At 38.7% G+C, this 20,665-nt stretch overlaps 1 protein-coding gene across 1 annotated transcript in view; it reads left to right on the top strand.

The window, feature by feature from the left end:
• Positions 1 to 20,665, top strand: part of MYOCD (myocardin) — a 94,034-nt gene that overhangs the window by 22,146 nt on the left and 51,223 nt on the right. The window contains exon 2 of the mRNA XM_004433048.3: positions 15,822 to 15,887. Within this exon, the coding sequence (XP_004433105.1) occupies positions 15,822 to 15,887 (66 nt within the window). The remainder of the gene's footprint in view (positions 1 to 15,821; positions 15,888 to 20,665) is intronic.

The raw sequence follows: 20,665 nt of genomic DNA, 5'->3' as shown, positions 1-20,665 counted from the left end.
ATAGCTATTTAGTGAGAGGAGCAGGGCCTGGTCTTCTGAACTCTTGTGTGACTTGCAGGGGACATCCTGCTGATATATTGTGGCAGACAGAACTCTGGAAGACCTTTTAAGCACTACTCATAGTGTTTTGCCTATGTGCCAAGCATAAATTGAATCCAGATGCCCAGGTTATTTTTTTTAAAAATACAATTCACTTTGGTTTTCTACAAAATTCTGGACTTTGGCATCTAACCATCCAACATGCAAATTATATAAAGGATTTACATATCGACCTATGGCTTATTACATATGCAGAACATGGACAAAGTGTACAACAGTGAGAATATAAGCAGCATTGTGGGTCTGATGGAATGACTGCTCTTGTGGTTACCAAGGGGTGCCGGTTGCTAGGCAGGGTATAAAAGATTCTAATAGTAGCCGAGAGTCCATTGTAAGAAGATGCTGCAGGAGTAGTGCAAGCCTGCCACCATCTGCTGATGTAAAAGGAGGCTTCCGTCTGCTGCTGTTGCTGAGGGACCTGGGCTTGGTCCTCTGCTGGAATCGGGAACTTTCCTGTGCTTTCCAGGCTTTACTCTTACACAAGGAATGTTCAAGGGCCAAGATGGGTTGGGGGAATAGGATTATGTTGGTGCAGTGGCACCATAATTCACCCCACCCCTGGTTCTTGGATAAAATCACTCCCATCTGTTCTTAAGCAATATCTCTTAGAAGGTTTGAGATTTTTTAGATTGAAATGATAAAAATAACATATTTAAGTTGGAAGAGATTTAGGGATCATCCAATCCAATGATTGTTAAACTCTGCTCCACGGGGCTCTGACATTTCTTGAGAGATCCTGCTTTTATTGCTCACCCCTGTGCTGTTTTTTTTTCCTTTCATGTAATATTTCAGTTAAGAAATGTTTCCAGTGCTTAAAAAAAAAGTTTGAAAGCATATAATTCTAACTTACTTCTTCCTCTCATGGGTAAGGAGGCTGGAGCCCAGAGACATGAATTCCTTGTATTATTATTTTGAATATTGGAAGAAGAATGTGTTGTTATTTTGAATGTCTTGTTGGAAGAAGACATTTAGGTTCACTTAGTAAAATTTGGGGAGTTATGTTTACCTTCCCCATCATTAATTCATGAAACATTAGAAGAAAGAGAAGAAGAGACCTGCCCAGTGGCATAGTGGTTAAGATCATGCATTCTGCTTTGGCTGGCCCAGGCTTCACCGGTTTGGATCCTGGGCACGGACCTACTCACCGCTCATCAAGCCATGCTGAGGCAGCATCCCACATAGAAGAAATAGAAGGACCTACAACTAGGATATACAACTATGTACTGGGGCTTTGGGGAGAAAAAAGTAAAAGAGGAATATTGGCAACAGATGTTAGCTCAGGGCCAATCTTCCTCAAAAAAAAAAAGAAGAAGAAAGAGAAGAAGATGACTCTGTGGATGATGAATATATGGTCGGTACAGTGAATACACATCTCTTATTTTCTTTATCAGTCACTATTTTTTTTTGTAACTTTACATATATTTCTCCCCCAAAAGATTATTTACTAAATATATAATAAACATAAATTATTTTATGACTTTGGTAAAGTTTAAATACACATTAATTTATAATTCAGAAAAAATAGTTTAAATACACATTAATTTATAATTCAGAAAAAATTGTTAGACAATGCATTCTGGTATTCCTCTAGAAATATGACCGTTCTTAGAGGCTGTAGAGGTTGTGGCAAGTAGGCTGCACAGAGGCTATAGGCCAAGTGAGGCTAAGAGGAATTTGCTTAAGAAAAATGTAGGATTTGGTAGGGGAAAAAAAAAAACAAACAGTTGAGTGGAGGGAGAGTAGAACAGAAAATCAATCAATTATGATGCTCTTAAGAAGGCAATATGGGAGTGTAATGGGTAAGGATGATGCTCTTAGCAATGATGATTTATTTGGATGGACCAAACATAAGCTTAACACACAGATCCCAGTAACTTCTTTGAGAATTTTTGGATGATAAAACTTCATGGGCCCATGTAGTATTCTAGATGGAAAATAACCAACAAGAGCTAAAATTGCCCAGGAGTTGGGAAACACTAAGATACCTAGTATTATTGTTTGGGTACAATAATATTGCTGGAAACAGTGGAAAGTCTCCAGCACCCGGTGGAGGCAAGGCAGCTGTTCTTCACCTTGAGTGGCAGTAGGAGAGATTTCCAGGTTTCAGTGGGACCTGCCAGCTCTGTCGGTACAGCCCAAACTGAAGTACGGATGGGTAATAACCCAGCTTATTAGAGCAGGATCGATAGCTCATGTGAATAATTCTGGCCCCCAGTTTGCTGCTTCCAAATTATCTAAACAGTTGAACAAATAGCCAGATTCATTCTGAAATTCTTACAGCAAGTCTGTTGTGTAAAAGTATGGTTCTTTTCTTTTTTCTTTTTATCCTTTTCTTCTGTTCTTTCTTTCTCCTCCCTCCTTTCTTCTTTCTGTCCTTCCTTCCATCTTTCCTTCTTTTTCCTCCTCCCTTCCTCCCTCCTTCCCTCCCTCCCTCCCCCCCTTCCTTCCTTCTTTCCTTCCTTCCTTCCTTCCTGCCTTCCTTCCTTCCTTCCTCTTTCTCTCTTTCATTTCCTTTTTTAGAATTAGAATCACCTCCATTTTGGGCCCAGGAAGACAGTTCATGATGTGGCCAAAAGCTTAGCCTTATAAATCCAGAGTTCTGCTAGGACACTTGGCCTATCTCTTGTTTCCCTCCTGGGGCAGGACCTGGTGTGCCCTTGGTTTAACACATCTTTTATTTTCTATTAAATACACATGAATTAATAGCCATCATTGGAATAGATATTCATACACACACACAAATACTCTTCTCACAATAAAAAAATTAAACCTTTTTTGTACTCTCGTTATCTTTTTTATCCTTCTCCCATCTTTCTACCTTTCCCTCATCGTCGCTTTCTCTCCTTTCATCTGCTTGATTTTTCTCTAAAATTCTCAGTACATTCAGAACTGATTCATACTCAGATTTCATCAGATTAAACTTTCCCTACCTGCTGTGTGTAAATATTCATATGAACACATGGCACTACTATCTTAATTTGATATATTGCCTCTGTTGCTGGTGTGGATAGAAGCTACTTTCTACTTTTTTGGGCACTTGAAATCTTGTAATTACTTGGAAATCATTCTGAAGGCTGGGTTTGGGGAGTCTAAACTAGGATTGTGTAACTGGGGAGTTCGAAAATCCCAAATTTGTCTCCCACACCCTACAAAGTGTATATTTAAGTCAAAGATAAACCCAGCCTGCCACCAAACAAAACAAAATATTGAGGTCAGACTATAAAAAAAGAGTAGAAACAGATTCAAGGTTAGATAAGTATGACAAACATGATACCTAAAATCTATAATATAGAAATTAACTGTTAGAATAATTAGTTAACAATTTGAAAAAGTAATTAGATCCTTTTCTAATACTTTATACTAAAATTAATTCCAGATGCATTGCAAAGTCAAATGCAAAAACCAAAGCCGTAAAAATATAAGGACATTTAAGTGAATGTATGATCTGGACATGGAGAAGAGCTTTCTAAGTATACACCAAAGATAGAAATCATAAAAAAGTTCTTAAAAGAATGCATATAGAAATGTTAAATGCCAAAATCATCACAAACACAATTGAATGGCAAACTAAAATCCAGGGGAAATTTACAGCCTAGATGACTATGTTTAATGTGCTTCAAATATAAATAGCTCTCCCAAATCTGTAAGAAAAAAAATCCCAATGGAAAAATTTACAAAGAATGTTATCAGGCAATTCGCAAAAGAAAAGATACTGAGAGTCAACAAATCTCTGAAAACCGTTTGACGCATTAGAAAGTATAATGAGATACCATTATTACTTATCAAATTAACAAAGCTTTTTTCTTCTTTAATAGCATCATCCATTCTTTTTTTTTTTTTTTTTTTTTTTTAAAGATTTTATTTATTTTATTTTTTCCCCCCAAAGCCCCAGTAGATAGCTGTATGTCATAGCTGCACATCCCTCCAGTTGCTGTATGTGGGACTCGGCCTCAGGATGGACGGAGAAGTGGTGCCTCGATGCACACCCGGGATCCGAACCCGGGCCACCAGCATCGCAGCGCGCGCACTCAACCACCAAGCCACAGGGCCGGCCCTACATCATCCATTCTTAACAAGGGCATAGTGAAATGGGGATTCTCCAATAGACCTAGTAGGAAGACAAAATAATACATCATTTCTGGAGGAAAAAAATTAAATGTACAATAAAAGGGGATTCATTAAACACATAGTGGAACATGATGAAATACTATGTAGCCATTAAAAATGAAGTCTATATATACACCCACACAGAAAGTAGCAAGATATTGCCAGTGAAAAATCGAAGCACAAAACAGTATTAAAATGTGGTCTCATTTTTGCACATATTTGCTTATTTCTATTTCTCAAAGCTACTTTTTCCTCAGAATTTCCTGCAGTATTTGTTAAAATATATTTCTCATATACCCCAGACCTACTGGACTATAGTCTCTGGGAAAGGGACCCCAAAAAATAGGTGTTTTTAATCAGGCCCCAGGTGACTCAATATCAGGCAAATTGGGGAAATCCTGATCTAGTGTAATCTAATCTAATCTCTTCTTTTGGTTTATATCGAAACTGAGATTCAGAGAGATTCTGGGACCTGTCTAAAGTCACAACTATGTAACAGCAGAGTGGGGTCTAGAATTACGTGTGCTGTATTCCAGATGAATGATCCCCTTCTAGAACACCAAGCTTATTCAAACCAATATTCTTAAGTTAAACTCTCATCAATCTCCTATTACGTCAGTCAGACAGGTAACAGAACATCTCTTCAACTCCATTGTTTCACACTCAGTAACGATCTTTCTTTGTTGATGGCAAATGCAAAGTTTTCCATTTCCACCGTTCCCTAGCAATGTGACATTTTCAAACAGTAGCACAAAACTCTTTAAATAGAAAAGATCCATTTCCACTCTATCGTGACTCAGTAACAGCCACAGGATTCTTCTCAAACTTTCCTTAAAATGTCATCTTTGGGCTGGACTCAAGAGGAACATTTCAGCCAAGGAGACACATTTTCCACTCTGTCAGGAATGAGCGAGCATGGGGTTGGAACATAAAGTGTTTTGCAATCCTCAGAAAAGCAATACTTCTCACCAAAACCATGGCAACAACTCTGTGTGATGCCGTCAGAGTCTGGGATCATCCAGGAGCCTCATCCTAATTGGAGGCTGGGCTGGGCCCATCACCTGTATCGATGAACAGTCACCCAGCTGCAGGTTGGCTCCAGAAAGAGAATGGTACGCTACGTGACTGTTGCTATGGAGACACTGTGGGCAGTGATGCTGAGCTGAGGGCCCCTTATGTTGAGTTATCTAGGAGGCAGGGAGCATGAAACATGCCTTGTGTTCTAGTGGCTCCTGATTCTTCGTTTGAACAAATCCCCCCAAATAGGGGAAATTCATTAAAATATAAGGTATAACGTGGCAAAAGTTACTGTTTTATCATCCAAATTGTTCCATTTGGAATTTGTACCCAAATTTTAGGAGGCAAAACTTTAAAGTCCAAAGTCATGGCTTTCAAATTCACTTCCCTGACTTCATAACTCTATGGCCTTGGATGAGCTATTTATGCCCTCTGGGCTTATGAGCTGTAACGTGGGGATAATAATTCGTACTCCTACAGAATTAGTGGCAGGTTTCAATGAGATGATTTATATAAAAACTTCTATACCACAGACTGGCACTTTTCAATTCTATCGATGCCAGAAAGACAGGGAGAAGATATAAGTGAACAGGGAGATGAAAGACCTGACCTGTGATGAGTTAATGACTCAGCTTCTTCTGTTCACTCCTTTGTCTGTCTTCTGCCTCTCCCACCTCACCCTCTGCACTGCTTAACCCCTGCATCTTCAGTCCCCTCTTCCTACAAGATTCCTACAAATTCCTCTTTATTTTTTTGTGAGGAAGATTGGCCCTGAGCTAACATCTGATGCCAATCCTCCTCTTTTTTTTTGCTGAGGAAGACTGGCCCTGGGCTAACATCCGTGCCCATCTTCATCTACTTTATATGGGACGCCGCCACAGCATGGCTTGACGAGCGGTGCGTCAGTCCACACCCCGGATCCGAACCTGCACACCCCGGGCTGCCTAAGTGGAGTGTGTGCACCCAACCACTTGCGCCACTGAGCTGGCCCACAAATTCCTCATTTCCAGTTTGCACCACCTCCCCTCAGAGACTGGCAGCCATGGGCATGGCCAATCTTTAAGGAAGCAATGACTTTTTTAAGGTTACACATTAGTGCTCCCGCTACAATATGAGGCTCCCTTTTCTTCTTCAGATTTTATAACCAAACAGGTAGGCTTTTTCCTGAAGCAACCATTATCAATATAAAATAGAAAGGTATTTGATAGCCTTGTTTAGTTTAGGAAGTGAACTCATTAACTCCATCCCAATAATCCTGTGAAATTCGTTATTATGATTTATTATTAATATTAATATAATTACTATATACAGATGAGAAGGCTAGGACTCATAGACATGGTGACTTGCCTAAGGTTACACAACTTGGTGGAGTCAAAGCTGAGTCTATGTTTTTCATTCCCAACACCCTTGCTGCCTCCAGCATGCTGCCTCCCTTCTGTATCAAGATAGGTCTGCCCACCAGCTCTGAGCATGTGGCAGAGCTAGTTGTCTGTGTGATAAGCGAAATGTCAAATGTCCATCAATTCTGATATTTCCCGCCCCTTCAACCTGAAACGCTCAAGAGACCTGCACACTTGCACCTGGTCTTGCCCTTCTGGGTGGCTCTGCTTCCTCTCCTGGGCACAGGCAAGTGACATGTCTGGTTACAACCCAGTGGAGTATAGAGATGCTCTAGCTCCCACTCTTGACTTCGGTACGCAGTCCCACCCCCAGCTGCATGTAGGGAACCTACTCCTGGTCTTGCACTATACTTGATCCAGAAGTTTCTATATATTCTTTAATAATCATTAAACAGGGACTACTTCTGTGACTGGATAGCGTTTATGCTTATGGTTATAGAATACTAAAGAAACATATTCCTTCTTCTTTTAGGGAGGTAGGTGCTTGGGGTGGTGGTGGAACTTGCTACTCTGGTCCTGAAGTTCATTTTGGGGGAAAAAAATAGACTAGAGTAGTCAAGAAACATTTATTTAAAAAAATAGTAATATAAGATTCTTCCTATCAGACATGAAAATCTATTATAAGTCTAGAATCAGTTAAATAGTGCGGTACTGGGACAAGAATAGCCAGACAGATGAGGAAATCAGAATCGAGAGCCCAGGACTTCTGAGTCAAGAAGCAACTTGGGTGCAAACATATGACCCCCAATTCTGATGACGACGGCCACAGAGAGCAAAAATAGTGGAAAAAAATTGCTTTGGTTCTGGAAACTAAGACTGACACCCAAATGCCAGAACCATAAGAGAACATAATGGGATGACATGGAAAAGACATCAAGAACTCACCTCCCTTCACCTCCCAAAGATAACCACATGGCCTCGAAGGAGTGAAGAGAGGCTCCATGAACACCTGTAATTTGTATCAATATAAAATAGAACCAGGAGTGCAGGGAAGGCATGAGCCAAAAAGCCACCCTCTGCTCAGAGTATTTTTAGCTACGGTGGAGGTTTGCCAAGAACTCTGGGGACACAGAGGGCCACAGCAAGCTGAGAGCAGGGAGGGAGATGCCGCTCAGCAAAGCACAAACAGACAGGGAAGGAGGCCAGGCAATAGCTGAGGACAGCTGTGCCCAGAGGGAAAGCCTGCTTCACCAAACACAAGGTTTCTGCCCAAAGCATCAGAGCTCTCCCACGTGCTGGGGAAGCAGCCACAGAAAGGGATGTGGTCATTCAAGCTCCACCTCTAGCATCAGAGCATTGCCAAACCTAGAGAAGAAGCCACCCAGGGACACATTCCACTGCCAAGATCATCCTGGCTTGGGCCCTTTGGCCACTCTCTCTTGGCTTGGAGCACTGAACTGGCAGCCAAGCCCCCAGCTTCAGTGAAGAGAAAGATTACAGCAGTGTCCAAGTGATAAGTGCAGCAAGGCCAAGGGCAGTGGACAACCCAGCGACGCTTCACCAGCCAGAAGTAAATCAGAACAACCTTTCAGGAGAGCTATTTGCCTTATGTACCAAAAGCCTTCAAATGTGACACTTCCTGTAACCAAACAATTCCACTTCTAGGAGTGTATCCTGGAGTAATATTGAGGATGTGACCCAAAATTAACTACAAAGAATGTCCACTGCTGTTTTTCATAGTAAAATATTGGAAACAAACTAAATATCCAATAATGGGCATTTGGTTCAATAACTTATAGAATAACAAAAAAATACTATGCAGATAATAAAATAGTATGTTTTGAAGAATATTAAATGATATAGGAATATACCTGTGATACATTACTAATAAAAAGCAGCTAGTGAAGGAAAACTTATATGATCACACATAAATATATAGGAAAAAGGATCTCAGGTACATGAATCAAGTATTAATAATAATTATCTCCAGGTCAGGGATAAGTATTTTTTTTTCCTGACAGCTTCTCTTTGTTTTGCAATGTTTCTACACTGAGAACATACTGATTTTGCTTTCCACTTCTCTATCCCTTTGTGTTCCATACTCAGAGAACAGTTGAACTCAATCCTCTGGCTTACTAATTCGTTTTTAGCTATATTCATTCTGATATTCAGCCACACATTTGAGTTTGTTTACCTTAATGAACTAAGTTTTACTTTGGTCTTTAGTTCTTTTTTTATTATTTTTTTAATTGTAGTAAAACACACATAATATAAAACATACCTTCTTAACCATTTTTAAGTGTACAGCTCCGTGGAATTCAATACATTCACATTGTTGTGCAACTATCGCCACCATCCATCTCCAGATCTTTTTCATTTTGCAAAACTGAAACTCAATGCTCATTAGAACAGTAACTCTCCATTACCCCTTCCCCTCGTCCCCTGGTGACCACCATCCTATTCTCTGTCTCTATGAATTTGACCCTCTAGATACCTCACATAAGTGGAATCATACAATATGTGTCCTTTTGTGGCTAGTTTATTTCACTTAGCATAATGTCCTCAAGGTTCGTCCAGGTTGTAGCATGTCAGAATTTCCTTCCTTCTTTAAAGCTGGTTAATAGTCTATTGTGTGTATATTCCACATTTTGTTTATCCATTCATCCATCGATGGACGCTTGGATTACTCCCACCTTTTGGTTATTGTGAATAATGAACATGGGTGTACAATTATCTCTTCAAGTCTTTGCTTTTACCTCTTTTGTATATGTACTCAGAAATGGGATTGCTGAATCATATGAGTGCTATATTTTTAATTTTTTGAGGAACCACCGTACTGTTTTCCATGGCAGCCACACCATTCTACATTCCCACCGACAGTGCACAAGGGTTCCAATTTCTCCACATCCTCTTGCCAAAACTTGTTATTTTCTGTTTTGTTTTGTTTTTAATAATAGCCATCCTAATGGATGAGAGGTGGTTATTTTATTTTATTTTTAATTAATGAAAATTCTCTTGCCTGTCTCTGAGAAAGACCTGTTCCATTGGTTCACACTGTTACCTTGAGTATACGTCCTTTCATTGTAAGTTTGGAGTCTTTCTTTCGTAGTGCTGACGTTTCTCTCGGAGTACAAGTCTCTTGATCGTACCCTCACAATGTCCCATTGTGGATACCTGTTACACTGTCTGATGTACAGAGGAGCACAGTCTGTCGAGAAAAGACATGTTGTTGACACTTGTGCTTTGATCTGATTTCAGGGATTGACAGAAAGGCACAGGATGACCAGTAGCTAGTTTCAGGCAATGAAGGATACCCCTTGGGTATTGCCAACAATCTCGAGCCCACCTCCGTGTCTCCCAAAATGCCATATTTGCTGCTCCCACCTGGAGACAGACAGTCCCATCCCCATAACCAATTCCTGGTCCAATATGGGGAGCAGTGCAGGACATGGTAGAGATTGACCTCTCACTTTGGTACCCCAACTAACAACCCTGTTACATTGAGCCTTAGACCCCCTTCTGCTCCAGAGCAAGGAAGATTCTTGGCATGGCTTTCAACCACTCATTTGCATATGTCTTGGGATGTAGTTTTCCAATCCAATCAATCCCGTATTCTTTTCATGTCTTATAGATTACTTATAGCTCCGATCCACTGAAGAATCCCCTTCTTTTTTTCCTACGTAGATATAAATTTTTTTTAAACTGTCACTTCTGTTATTTATAGGAATATGGTGTGTTCTCAGTTTGCCGTTTTGAAACAGAAAACATTTACTACTTTTGCTGCTAAGAAGAGAGAAAATGATAGTACCTGTTTCTAAGTAGCTAGAAACAGATCATGGCTTATATTAGAACTTTAATAAATGATGAAGGTGACATTAGAAATCAGTGAGCAAAGGAAAATTATTTAATAAATGGCAGATATATATAGTTTGCCGACTATTTGGAATAAATTAAAGTTATAGGCTAGCCTCAAACCATACACCAAATTCCACAAGTGGGGATATATATTTTCTTCCAATTCTTCCAATTCTTTTGTTCTAATTTTTTTTTCATATTTTTCACTTCTATTGCTTAATCAAACTCAATCTAAGTTAAAATAGCTTATGTCTGGAGAACTGTAACAGGTTTCAAAATGGTTGATTCTAGCAGTGGGATAGCTCTTTTTTCCTTTGCTGGATTAAGATCTGTGACATTGAAATACAAAATAATTGAGGATTCTTATCTATTACTGGTGTAATATGTAGAATATGGAAGTTATTTGATGGAGAACTTGGAAAATAACTTATTCCAATGACAATATTTTGATAGAATTCTCCAGTGAAACCATCTGGGCTTGGAGGTTCTTTTTTGGTGGGAGAAGAAAGTTTCTGGTAATCAATGCAACTATTTATTAAATATAGCACTATTCAGATTTATGTTTCTTTTTATATCAATTTTGATAAGTTGTATTTTTCAAGAAGTTTGCCCGTTTTATCTAAGTTGTCAAATTTATTGGCACAAATTTGTTAATGATATTCTCTTATTATCCTTTTTAATGTGTAGGGTCTGTAGTAATAACCCAGTTTTTTATTCCTGATATTAGGTCATAGATTTTAAATTTCTCCTTATCTATCATAAGCACTTAAAACTCTGTTTCCCTCTAAGCACTGCTTTAGCTGTTTTTCGTAAACTGTAATATATTGTAAACACGTTATCATTCAGTTGACCCATGAATTATTTAGAAGTGTATTGCCAAGTATTTTCCTAAGTAGCATATTGCTTTCAATTTCTAATGAATTCCAATGTGATCAGAGAACATACTCTCTATGAGTTCAATCCTTTTTAAAAAGTTTATTGAAATTTGTTTTATGGCCTAGTATATCTTGGTGAATGTACCATATGCACTTGAAAAGAATGTTATTCCCTGCAGTTATTGGGTGAAATCTGTCCACCATGGGTGACCCTGCTGGTATTAGAAGTACTGGTGACATAGCTTTCAGCATCACAGCAACACACAGCTGCCACAGTATGACAACTGACAGATGGGTGGTGTGGTTCTTTAACTGGGAAATGAACTCAAGCTGTGGTGGTGAGAGTGCCAAATCTTAACCACTAGACCACCAGGGCTGGCTGTAGAGCTCCATAAAAATCAATTAAATCAAGATGATTGACATTGTTGTTCAAAACCCCTATGTCATTAGTGATTTTTTTATCAAGCTGTATCAAATGTTGAGAGAGGGATCTTAAAATCTCCTGGTATGATTTTGAAATTGCTTATCACTTTAATTCTGTCAGTTTTTGTTTCGTGTATTTTGAGGCTCTTATTAGATGCCTGTCCATTTATAATTGCTAGGTCTGCCTGATGAATTTTCCCTTTTATAATTAAGAAATGTCCCTTCTTTATCACTGGTAATATTCTTTGCCTGTAAGTCAACTTCATCTAATATTGATATAGCCATTCCAGCTTTCTTATGCTTACTGTTTGTATGGTATATCTTTATTCCATCTGTTTACTTTTAACCAATCTGAGTCTTTATATATAAAGTGTGTCTCTTGTAGACAGCATGTAACCGAATATTGCTTTTTTATTCCTTCTGATAATGTCTGCCTTTTAATTTGATTGTTTAGACCATTTATAGTGAATGCAATTATTGATGCTTTTGGATTTAGATCTACCATTTTATTATTTGTTTTCTGTTTGTCCCTCTACTTTTTGGTTCTATATTCTCCATTTCTTGCCCTTTTTTTGGATTGTTTGAAAATTTTTTAATATTCCATTTTAATTTATTGGTTTTTTTAGCTGTACCTCATTGTTAGTTGCTCTAGGGATTACAGTATACATCATTAATATTTTCAAAATCTACATATAGTTAATATTATGCCACTGAATGTAAAGTGTAAAAGCTTTGCAGGCATCAAGGGCCCTTTATGTTATAGTTGTTATCTGTATTATGTGTACATGCCTTAGGAACATCACAAGACAAGGTTACAATTTTTCTCTAAACAGCTATATGTATTTTTTAAAACTTAAGAAGAAAAAGAAAAATCTTTAATATTTACCCAGATATTTATCATTTCTGATACTCTTAGTCATTCCTAAATATTCAGGTTTATATCTGATATCATACCCCTTCAACCTGAAGAATTTCCTTAAGCATTTCTTGTAGTGAAGTCTGCTGGCAACAAATTATCTTATTTTTCCTTTACCTGAACATATCTTTATTTCACTTTTATTCTTTTATTTTTTATTATGGGTTGACAGGTTTTTTGTTTTGTGTTGTGTTGTATTTTTATTTTTGTTTTGTTTTGTGAGGAAGATCAGCCCTGAGGTAACATCTGTTGCCAATCCTCCTCTTTTTACTGAGGAAAATTGGCCCTGAGCCAACATCTGTGCCCATCTTCCTCTGCTTTATGTGTGGGACGCAGCCACAGCATGGTTTGACAGGCGGTCCGTTGGTGCGCACCCAGGATCCGAACCTGCAAACCCCAGGCTGCTGAAGCAGAGCACATGCACCTAACTGCTACACCACCGGGCTGGCCCCTATTTTTGTTTTTGTTTTATCTTCTGGCTTCCATGGTTTCTGATGGGAAGTCTACGGTTATTCAAATCAATGTTTCCCTTCTTTATAATGTGTTGTTTTTCCTTAGCTACCTCCAAGATTTTCTCTTTATCTTTTGTTTTCAGCCTTTGGATTATGATGTATCTAAGTGTGGTTTTCTGTGAATATGTCTGGTTTGGGGTTTGTTGAACTTTTTGAATCTGTGAATTTATGTCTCAGCAAGTTTGGGAATTTGGAGTCCATTATTTATTTCTCTGCTTTCTTTCTGGGATTCTAATTATCTGATGTTAGACTTTTTGATATTGTGGCACAGGTCCCTGAGGCTCTGTCAGTTTTTTCCATCGTTTTTCTCTCTCCTCTTCAGTTTGGTCTATCTTCAAGTTTATCAATTCATTCCTCCGATATTCATTTTTCTATTAACTTCATTCAGTGAACTTTTATTTTCAGATATTCTACTGTTACATTTTAACATTTTCATTTGGTTTCTTTCCGTGTTCTATTTTGCTGCTGAGATTTCCTATCTTTTCACTGATTTCAAGTATGTTTTCTTTTACTTCATTGCACATAGCTGAAAATAACTAAAGTTCTTGTCTGATAATTCCAAAATCTGGGCCATCTTAAGGGTAGCATCAGTAAATTGTCTTTTCCATTTAGAATGAGTCACATTTTTCTAGTTCTTTGTGTACGAAGCAATTTTGGATTGTATCATGAACATTATGAGTCTTATATTACATAGAATCTGAGTTCTACAATTCTCTGAAGAAGGCTCATGTTTTTTGTGTTAGTACACAGTTAACCCAGGTGGATTCAAACTTTAAGCTCTCTCTTACCTATGTGCACAGATATTCAAATTTCAGTTTTATTTTAAAACTTTGCTATGCTGCTTTGAGTCTGTCCCATAGAAACATCATTAAGGGATCAACTTGAAACTTGTGGAGGTTCATATACAGAGTTAGGGGATCCCTTCCTTCTCCAGCTCTCCCCCCTGCATGCTTTCCCCCTCAGTCTCTGGTGGTCAGCCATGGTGTCTGAGTACTGTTCCCTGATTTCTTTGGCCAGAAAGATGAGTAGGTTTTCTATTGGAGTTTTAGTTCCCTGTGACCCACCACTTCGTGACTACAGGTCACTCTCAGTTTTCCCCTAAGTGGGAAACTAACTCCCATGCAAGTCGCTTCTCTGAGTTTCAACTCCCCTCTACACTCTGCCTGATTTTGTTTACCATTCAGAGTCCTCAGGTAGTTATTTTTATATTTTTTTCAGAGTTTACAGTTTTTATTAGTGGGAAGTTTGTCTGAAGGAGGGCTTAAATAACAAACTCTCATATCGTTTTCATTTATTCACAAAGTAAAATAATTTAGTCCTCTTTGTTGTCCAGTCCTAACAAGGATTCGTATGAGGTTATTCAGTGAAGCACAGTCTAGCAACCAAAAGTAATTAAAAGCATTTCAACAACATTAGTCTCTCCCAAAGAAGGTTGGTGAGAATCCAATTCAAAACCCATAGCAACACTTTTTAAAATGTCTTTCTCCATTACTCTGTCAGTTTATCTTATGACTGCATTTGCTCTGAACCCTCACTCTGAAATACTAAATAAACTTGAAAGTCAGCCCACATGGTCTTTTCATTTTTGTACCTCTTCTCTCTGCTCTAATTTTCTTTTCATAAAAGCACTTCTTGTTCTCTCTTTTCATTTTAAGCTGATTAAACTAATCCGTCTCTTTGCAAACTTCTGCTCTTTTTATCCTTATTCTGAGCAACTTAAACTCAGGAACCAAGATGGCAAACTCAGAATCTCCCTGAGCAAATGGAATATCCATGAGGAAGAGACTAAATGTCCAAAGATAGAATTTTTTAGGGGGCGAGGGTGAGGAGAAGGAGAAAATCACAAATGCTACACTCATAATTTAAATATATATGTATATTTCAGTACTTATATGTCTTTAAGTATATGTTATATATATATAATAAGTTTATATCACATATAAAGTATATGTGATAAGGGTAATAACATACATTTTTATAATATATAGTTTTGACAATTTACAATGTTTTAATTTTTCTAAGCAAAAAATGACTCTGATAGCCCTTCTTTGAATTTCCAGATGGATTCCAGATTCTCATAATACTACCATTTATTGATGACTTATTATGTGCCAGGAACTCTGCTAAGCCACCTGCATACATTGTTTTATCAAACTTTATAGCAGTCCTCCAAGGTAGACATAGTTTCCACTTACAATCGAGGAAACTGAGGGTCAGAGAGGTTAAGCAACTTGCTCAGATTTACCCACCTATGGAGGGCGTAGAGAAAGGATTTGAACCCAGGTGAGACTCCAAAGTCTATGCTTTCTTCACTCTCTCTCCCCTTTTGAGATCATGGGCAAATTTCCAGCAGAATTTGATGGTCTTCATCTCCCAAGTGGTATAGTAGGGAGAGAGAGAGAACATGGTGCTGAAAAAATAACGTTCACTTCAAAGAAGAGACAAGAGTTCTAATCCCAGTTTGTTACCTACTTGCTGCAAAACCCTGCAACTCCCTCAGCTTCTCTCATCCTTCTTTCTCTATGTCTACAACGGAAATAAAAACGTACTTCACACAAACTTTCCAGACTGTTCTAGAAATAAAATAGGAAGAGCTATGTAAAAATAGTATGATGCAAGTATAAGCTATTGTAGCTATATTTAGCCCAACTCGTGAACTAACACTTCTTTTTCTAAGTTTTGCAGTTACGACTTCAACAGAGAAGGACCCAGGAACAACTGGCTAACCAAGGCATAATACCACGTGAGTAGCCGCATTCTCTTATTTATTGGTATATCACCATGGGACCATGAGATTTGGGAGCTGGAAAGCACCTAAGAGGTCATTTAGTCTAAGCCCATATAATGTCTCCCAAGATTCTCATGGAATCTGTGTCAACAGAAATCCCAGACCTTGAATGCTTTGCCCCAAACGCTACTCACCTGCAAGGGCTTCCCTTTAATGATATAGATTGTACCTAAAATTTGAACGTGGTGGGTTTGTTTTTAGAGTAAACACAATTAACTATGGGCATCCCTCACCCTCTCCTACTTTCAGAATTGGATATTATCACTATTCATTCCAGAAACATCAGTCACATCATCTTTTTCTCACCTCCTCAGTTTCAGTCCTTGCGTCCACAATTAATTGAATATCGTCACGTGCTTCCTTTCTGGAATACTGAATAGCAACACCATTCTGGCATAAATGGTATAATATTGAATTACTGGCCACATTTTGAATCAAAGAAGAATAATTATCTTATCTTTTAGAAGATAGGTTTGAAATTTCCTACCGATTTAGCAATTAAAGCTAACTCTTGATTATCTATAGAAATAGGGAAAAGGGTGCCCTGGATGAATGCACTTACATTGAAGCTCCTTTAAGTTACACTTTCTAACTTCCTCCTCTGACAAAATTTAAAAATCAAGATTCATAATGACTCTTGCAGAAATCCAGGTCCCTGTCGTGACTGTTACTTGAGAGTTTAGTATGCAACAAGCATAAGTTTGCCCTTGATAAATTGTCCTGTGGTTAGTAAGATTGGAGCCCTATGACCCAATTTCTAAAAATGTTGAGTATGGTCTGTGCTTCAGAGCCAGAACAAAACTAAGAATTTTTCAGGCCTTATCTTTTGTCATTTGAAAATAGCTCTTTGTTAATGGCTAAGCCGTACAAACAGTAAATAGCAGGTGACCTTAGAGTGGAACAACGTTTTTAGAGATTTACTAAGCACAAAAGAAAGAGCTCACCTGCAATTTAAAGGCTGCTTAAACAATATGTACAACTATTACACCTTAGTCAGCCCACCAGTGGAGGTGCTAGAAACATGGGAGAGACCCAAGATCTGCAGATAAATGCCTTCCACTCACAGCTGACCTGAATCCTGAATCCTTTTTCCTGAATCCTCTTGCAAATGTGTAGAATCTAACTTGTTTACCATTATCTAGAACAATTATTCACTAAGAGTGGACGGTAGACAAGTGTAGATCTGCCAGGATTCTCTCAGTGGACCACAGTCTATACCATGTGCCCTCAGATATATGATGAGCACATCGATTTGAGTAGTACTAAAATAATCTTTCCTCTCACTGGTGTTTCTTTCCCTTAATTCTGGAAAGGCAAATGGAGTAAGTAGACCCAGTACCTTTCAGTCAGCTCTGGCTGTTCATAACTGATTTAAGCTTCCAGCCGTGTGCTTAGATACTCTAAACCTGGGTCTTGCACCTGACATTTGGATAATAAAATTTTTTTTTGAGGTTTATGGGATTAAATCTCCGGGAGTCAGTAAAAACACCCAATAAAGATAAGAATGAACCTTGTAATACATTTTTATTTTTATTTTTATTTTATTTATTTATTTTTTTTGTGAGGAAGATCAGCCCTGAGCTAACGTCCATGCCAATCCTCCTCTTTTTGCTGAGGAAGACCGGCCCTGAGCTAACATCTATTGCCAATCCTCCTCCTTTTTTCCCCCAAAGCCCCAGTAGATAGTTGTATGTTGTAGTTGCACATCCTTCTAGTTGCTGTATGTGGGACGTGGCCTCAGCATGGCCGGAGAAGCAGTGCGTCGGTGCGCGCCCGGGATCCGAACCCAGGCCGCCAGCAGCGGAGCGCGCACACTCAACCGCCAAGCCACGGGGCCGGCCCCATGATACATTTTTAAATAAGACCTCTATGTAAGTTGGGTAAATTAAATGTCCATTTGTGGAGTAGGGCCCAATAGGAAAATAATATTTTTTTCTCCAGGCTTTCCAGAAACAAATAGTGTACTCGTTAATGAAATACTGCTTGACAGAAAATTTGCATCCATAGTCCATTGTATCATTAAGAAAATTACTGGAAAAAAGTCCTATGAGTAATGAAATGATTTTTTCTTCCCAAATGAGCAAAAAGATAAAGGTTAATTAAGCGTCATCAGTTTTCTCCAGTCTTCAGCCACCTCCTCTCAACCAAGCTCTCCAAGAGTGTGGATTCTGCTGTGGAAAAATGTCAAAGCCACAGCAGGCATACACTGCAGGCCCAGAGAGACTCTGACTACTTAGCTCTTCTCAGAAAGCTAGACCCAGGACGAATCTCTTCACTTGCTGAGAGCCTGGGGGGAGAGATGGTTGGCCTCTTCAAGCCCATCAGAGATGAAACATGCAATCTAAATGCAGCGCAAAGCGCCATGTGCTTACTCAGGCACCTAAGGGAACATGTATAAATGCAGCCGATTGGGAGAAGGAAAGAGGAGCCAATAGTCTCTGGGTCCTTTCTGTTCAACCGAATTCAACAAATTTTATTATGAACCAGACTGTAGGCACAGTAGTATGCCGGCACTGTAGGGATGACAATGAGCAAGACAGTCCTTTGGGGAGACTCAAGATTTTAGGGGGAAAGGTGATAAGAAATACATATAATTCAAGGTGGAATTTGTTATGTTCCATAAGAAGGCTTTTTATTTCTTCATTCCATTATTTGCATTTTTTGAAGCAGAAGGAAAGAAGAAAGGAGAAAGGAAGGGGGTAGAGTGGAGGGAAGAAAAGTCAATAGTCATTAGAGATCATCTAATTCCATGATTTTCAATTATTTTTTAATTGTTAAAGACATAATGTGTATATATGTACTGGCTGAAACAGGGTCGGGGGTCTCATTCACTCAGCCCCCCTCATCCTGCCTAGACGCCCTCTGATTATCCACCCAGAGAGCTGGTTCTTTTCAAAATAGAGTTTGAAAACCCCTGACCTCATCCAAGCTCCATTGTCTTTAATTTTTGTGAAACTGAGGTTAAAGAGGCATAAGAGATTGTCCAGATGTCCCAAAGCCAGGTGCCAATGTGGTCCTATTTTCTGCAAACTTGAACTGTCAGATTTTAAATGTATGCACCATAAAATTATTAATACAATTTCACATTATCCATAAAATTTGAAATAATTGCAATCCTCCCCCCAAATTTTAAAACTTGTCATAAATTGCCTAAATTGAAAGCTCATGTCCAAATGAGTTGTTAATTTTCCTTATGTTATTATTGTATAGCACTACTGCTTTTAGCTGGTCAACAGAAACACTCATCCTTCGGCAGAGTTAGTCTTGAGTTTTATATTAGGTTAAATTTCAAGGGTACTGTCCATTGCAAAAAAATGCAATCCCCTCCTATTGTGGCAGACCTGAGGCCCGAACCTGTGTCTACTGATGGCTCTTTTCTCAAATATTTCTCAAAGGAAATCACTTGAAATTTAAAAGCACTTACTTAAGTTTCTATCATCAAGCATTTGTGGCCAAAAAATTCAGTTGGAATTTGGGAAAATAAAAAATATATATGTGTGAAAAAACCAAGGAAAACCAATGGTTTTAATGAAATGGCTTCAGGTTCTACATCATAAGGTATGCCTCACTGTGACCAAGAGTGAATGAAAAATTCCACAGAGTTGGCTGTATGGCAGATCTCACTTCAGTTGCACACCAAATTGATGATTAAATTACATGGTTTCTCCCCACACTGACTCCAATGAACTGAACCATGTGTAATTTTCAGTCAACTAGTGAAACTAGTTCCAAATGGATTGAATTTAATTCCTTCCTTCTTCTTGGCCATGCATCCCACAGGTTTTGAAGTTGCTGATGAGTAACACGCTGTCCACAGCAACCAGGGACAAATTCTCTTTTATAACCCCCTTAATCATTTCTCTTAAGCATTTATTTGTTTCTTACTTGTATATATTAGGGGTTTAGGAGTTTTCCCCTTCAGGTGCTTTGAATGAATTTAAAGGCATTGTTCCTTGAATGTAGTCAAGAAGAGCAGGGTTGAGGCCAGCCCAGAACCCCTAGAACAACTTTAAACAGTGGGAAACTGTCCTCGGGCCAAGAGCATGTGCCCAGGCCAGATTCCAAGATTGCTTTCACATTTTTAATATCAATTGTGGAATTTACATTTTCAAAATAGTCATAAAATATCCTTTCTAAGTTAACTTAGAAATATTAGCTTAAGAATTTATTGTTTGGACTTCTTTCCAAAATCTCACATTTGAATCTCAAAATGGAAATTTCAAATTGCCTACTTTGCCATCATTAACTAGAATTCAAAAGGAGTGGCTTCACTGCCCCTCCCTTTCAGGCTCAATGCTGCAAGAGGACTTCAAGGTTCTCTGTTTTCTCGTGACTTCAGGACAGAGCCCAACCTCCTCCCCTTGTAGACCTACGGGGCTTGGATCTGTTCATCATTTCTCAGGCAAATTTTCTCCACTACAATTCTTTTCCTTGGGCATCACTCTCCTGGGTAGAATCTTAAACAACACCATTTTATTCCAACCACTTCAGAAGCCTTAGTGCAGAAGGATGGTCAGCTGTGTGGATGAGATGCAATCAGTGGTCATAGGGCAATTCAGTAAATATTTTGACCTTCTGCTGTGAGGAAGGCCATATGGAACACAGAGGAGTCAGAAATGAATTCTGTTTCACAGCCTAGAAGGGGCTCCAAATCGCCCCTGCTTAATTGTCCCCATTAACAATATTGAACAACGTCACACCACTACGTGGGAGTATCTGGGAGGATTGAAGGA

Source organism: Ceratotherium simum, chromosome 16 (genome assembly GCF_057802395.1).
Source record: "Ceratotherium simum simum isolate JZ-2026a chromosome 16, ASM5780239v1, whole genome shotgun sequence".
NCBI lineage: Eukaryota > Metazoa > Chordata > Mammalia > Perissodactyla > Rhinocerotidae > Ceratotherium > Ceratotherium simum.
Note: the sequence above shows the minus strand (reverse complement) of the source record. Positions and strands in the feature narration are given on the sequence as shown.